The 3490-nt window shown below is 27.9% G+C and overlaps 1 protein-coding gene across 1 annotated transcript in view; it reads left to right on the forward strand.

Annotated features, from left to right (window-relative positions):
- LOC108750866 overlaps nt 1–1492 on the forward strand; it is a 4677-nt gene extending 3185 nt beyond the window's left edge. Inside the window, exons 3-4 of the mRNA XM_018490685.1 lie at nt 596–764; nt 1203–1492. Of these exons, the coding sequence (XP_018346187.1) occupies nt 596–764; nt 1203–1323 (290 nt within the window). The 3' untranslated portion in view covers nt 1324–1492. The remainder of the gene's footprint in view (nt 1–595; nt 765–1202) is intronic.
- Nucleotides 1493–3490: the final 1998 nt, after the last annotated feature.

Genomic DNA, 3490 nt, shown 5'->3' on the forward strand with positions numbered 1-3490 from the left:
AAGGAATTCGCAAGCTCCCCGAAAGATGGCAAAAGGTCATTGATGCAAACGGAGAATATTTCGCTGATTAATATTTTTTCGTTTGTTTTTAAATAAAGATTGAATTTTACAAAAAAAAGCTCAGAACTTTTTTGTACACCTAATATATATATATATAGTAAATACGATGTACAATTCATTTTTTCGATAAGTCTCTTAATTTTATCTATAAAAATTCGAAACTGAAAAGTGAATCTATTAGATCCGCTATTTATAAGAGTTATAAGGCTTGAAAACTTTATTGTAGTGTTTTAAAAAGTTCTTGACATCATAGATTCTGAAATCAAAATAGGGTGTTCCAATTAAAAAAATCAATGTGACTTTGATCTGATCTTGGCGACACCACCCAAGATCATACAGATGTGATCAGTAAATAGATCTTTTTAAATCTTACAACTTTTGTCTGAAACGTTTTTTCCAAAAATGCTTTCGACATGCTTTCGCTTTTATTTTCGAGATATTTCATCTATCCGAGACTTTTCAGTCACCCTATTTACATTAATTCTCATGTTTTCTTCTTCTCAGATATTATTATAATATTATTATTTTTGTCTAGGTAAGAACAAGATAAATTCTGATAAGGATGTTAAAACTAAAAGAAATTCGTGTGCTGATGAGACGATGAAAGATGACAGCAGAGTCCAGGGATTCAAAAGAGAATTGGAAGCAGATAAGATCCTTGGCTCGGCAGATGACAATGGAAAGCTAATGTACTTGATGCAATGGTATGTAACACGTTAGTTATTGCGTTTAACATCATCACATGCCTTGATGATCAAATTGATAAGGTGTCTACATGGAAATAAGGGAAATCAAAGTTCAAATCCTTTAAAAGTGTTAATTCGCATTAGTAATATGAAATTGCATGTCGATATAATTTGTAATATTATGTAGACCAGCCTTAATCTACTAGTGTGTGTGTCAAGATCTACAAGTAATCAGCGCACAATTTGCTTAAACTGGAAATTGTAAAAATTTACACAAAAATATTAATTAGGTACCAAGACTCGTCTTGATTGAATGTGACTCTCTTTACTCATTTTTGTTAATACATCTATTTCTAATGCCAAATATCTAGAAAGTATAGATAAAGAATTCAAGTTAATGCGAATTTAAAAACGATTGAAGCTGAATAATGAATAAGAATAATTTTGTTTGTGCAGGAAAGGAACAGATGCAGTTGACATGGTGTCTGCCAGTGAAGCCAATGCCAAGTGCCCCCAAATTGTTATCCGATTTTATGAGGAGAGAATAACTTGGAAAAGAGCAAAAGTAAAATCGTAATAGATGAGCTTTCTGGAAAAAGTCACCAACACATTTTTTGAGAAATTAATTTTTATTGTAACCTATGTACGCGGTTAAAGTCTCATTACAAATGTTTTGAATTTAATTGATCATTAGAAAGAATTTTACTAATGGTTAAAGAAAAAATGCTTGTAGGGGACATCTTTCTCGTCGCAGTTTTTGTATATACAATTATTTTGCATAAAATATGGATTAAAAACAAAAAAGAATTCAAAATTAACACTTTTAAAAAAAATCCATGCTGAGATGAAAATAGTAATAAACATATCTTCAAAATCTGAATATTAATGTTTTCGAGGTCGCTGATTTCAAATTTGCATTCATATAATTGGCAAATTTTCAATGGCAGATCCAAAATGGCGATCAAAATGATTCATAATTATGAAATATAAATCTTAATATTCTTAATTCTTGGTATTTTTAATATTCTTAATATTTTAAATAAATTTTTAATATTTTTATGTATAAAATTTTATAGGTATGTGCATGTATAAGCCAGAGTTAATTTTTTTTAAATTTAGCTACCATATTGAATTTATCATTTTGATTTTTTAAACTTTGACTTAAGATTTTTCATCAATCAGCGACTTCAAAAATACCTATATACTAAAATATAAGAAGAATAATCGACTATGATTGGTCAATTTTCTACAACTTAAGATCCTATGACCGCTATTGTAGACTTTAAGACTCTATGACTTTTGTTGTAGACTTCGCATGACGCATTTGTAATATCACGTTAACCGTGTGCTCTGTATAATATATTGTAAATAACCTTGAAGTATAATTATTCTTCTAAATAAAATAAATGTGTTCTTTTTTTAATATTGTTTATTTAATCTCTATCAATCTTATAATAATCTATTTGCAGTGTGGGTAGTATACATGTATAGAGATACATTTTGTGTATCTAACCTGTATCTGAGGTACATTTAAATTTGGGTATTTGTATTTGTGTATCTAGATAAAAAAAAATAGCATCTAAATTTTTAGATCCATTTTTCGGATACATTTCCTTAGCATAATCTTAATTCTATTTTATGTGTGATTGTTGATTGATTCCATTCTGCAGAAAAAAAAAACAGCTTTTCTGCAAAATTCTATAACATGATTGGTCTTTCTCTTCCCAGCAAACAAAAATGGATTGAAATATAATATTATAGATTGGAAATTTTCAATCCATCCGAATCCATAAAAATGAATATTGGATACCATATAAAAAAAATTTTTATACATGTAAAAGTTTAAATAAAGTAGTAATTAAATGAAATTCTATAGTTATTATTTTAAAACTTTTTTATATAAAAAATATACGTTAGCTGTATAATAAAGGAAACGTGTGGTATTAAATATAAAATATAAACACACACACACACACACACATAAAAATCAATAATTTATAATATACTATTAATAATTTACTAATTAAAAATAAGGAATTTACATATGTAACATTTATTGTATTACATATTTACGTAGTTCTTTTTGTGTTTCTTTGAACTATTAAATACAGTAGAATTCTCTCTCTCCCCTCCCCCTCTTCTTCCCCTTCCTCTCTCCCTCTCCCCCTTCTTCCTTCCCTCTTCCTCCCTCCCTCCCTCTCCCTCTCCCTCTCCCCCTCTCTCTCTTTTGATATATTTTTAAGGTATAACTTTTTTTTAAACTCAGTTGAATTAAAACGAAAAATTTCTTATTTATAATTCTACATAGCATTCATGATGCATTTTTAAATGAAACGATGGATTTTCTACTTATAATTTTGAATACTATTAAAAGAAAAACTTTTTTTTGTTCAATTGAATTAAAAAACTGCATTTCCTATTCAGAATTTTGAATTTAGCAATATTCACACAATGCACACAAAATACTATAATATTATTTTTAAATTAAAAAGCATAGAAATATCCAACTCCATGCCATTCTAAATGAATAAAAATGCATTCAAGATTGAAAAGGAATAGACATTTGTTTCATGCAATTCCTACAATTGAATAAAAATGTATTCGGGATTGAAAAGAATTCATTTTAACATTCATGAATCCATATTTCTGAAAATCTGTATCCATTTCAATCCATTCTCGTTTGCTGAGTTAGTTCTTCACTGGATCTAAATGCAAATCAGTCATATTAAAGAATTTTATAGTTA

Source organism: Trachymyrmex septentrionalis, unplaced genomic scaffold, assembly GCF_001594115.1.
Source record: "Trachymyrmex septentrionalis isolate Tsep2-gDNA-1 unplaced genomic scaffold, Tsep1.0 scaffold374, whole genome shotgun sequence".
In the NCBI taxonomy this organism is placed as follows: domain Eukaryota; kingdom Metazoa; phylum Arthropoda; class Insecta; order Hymenoptera; family Formicidae; genus Trachymyrmex; species Trachymyrmex septentrionalis.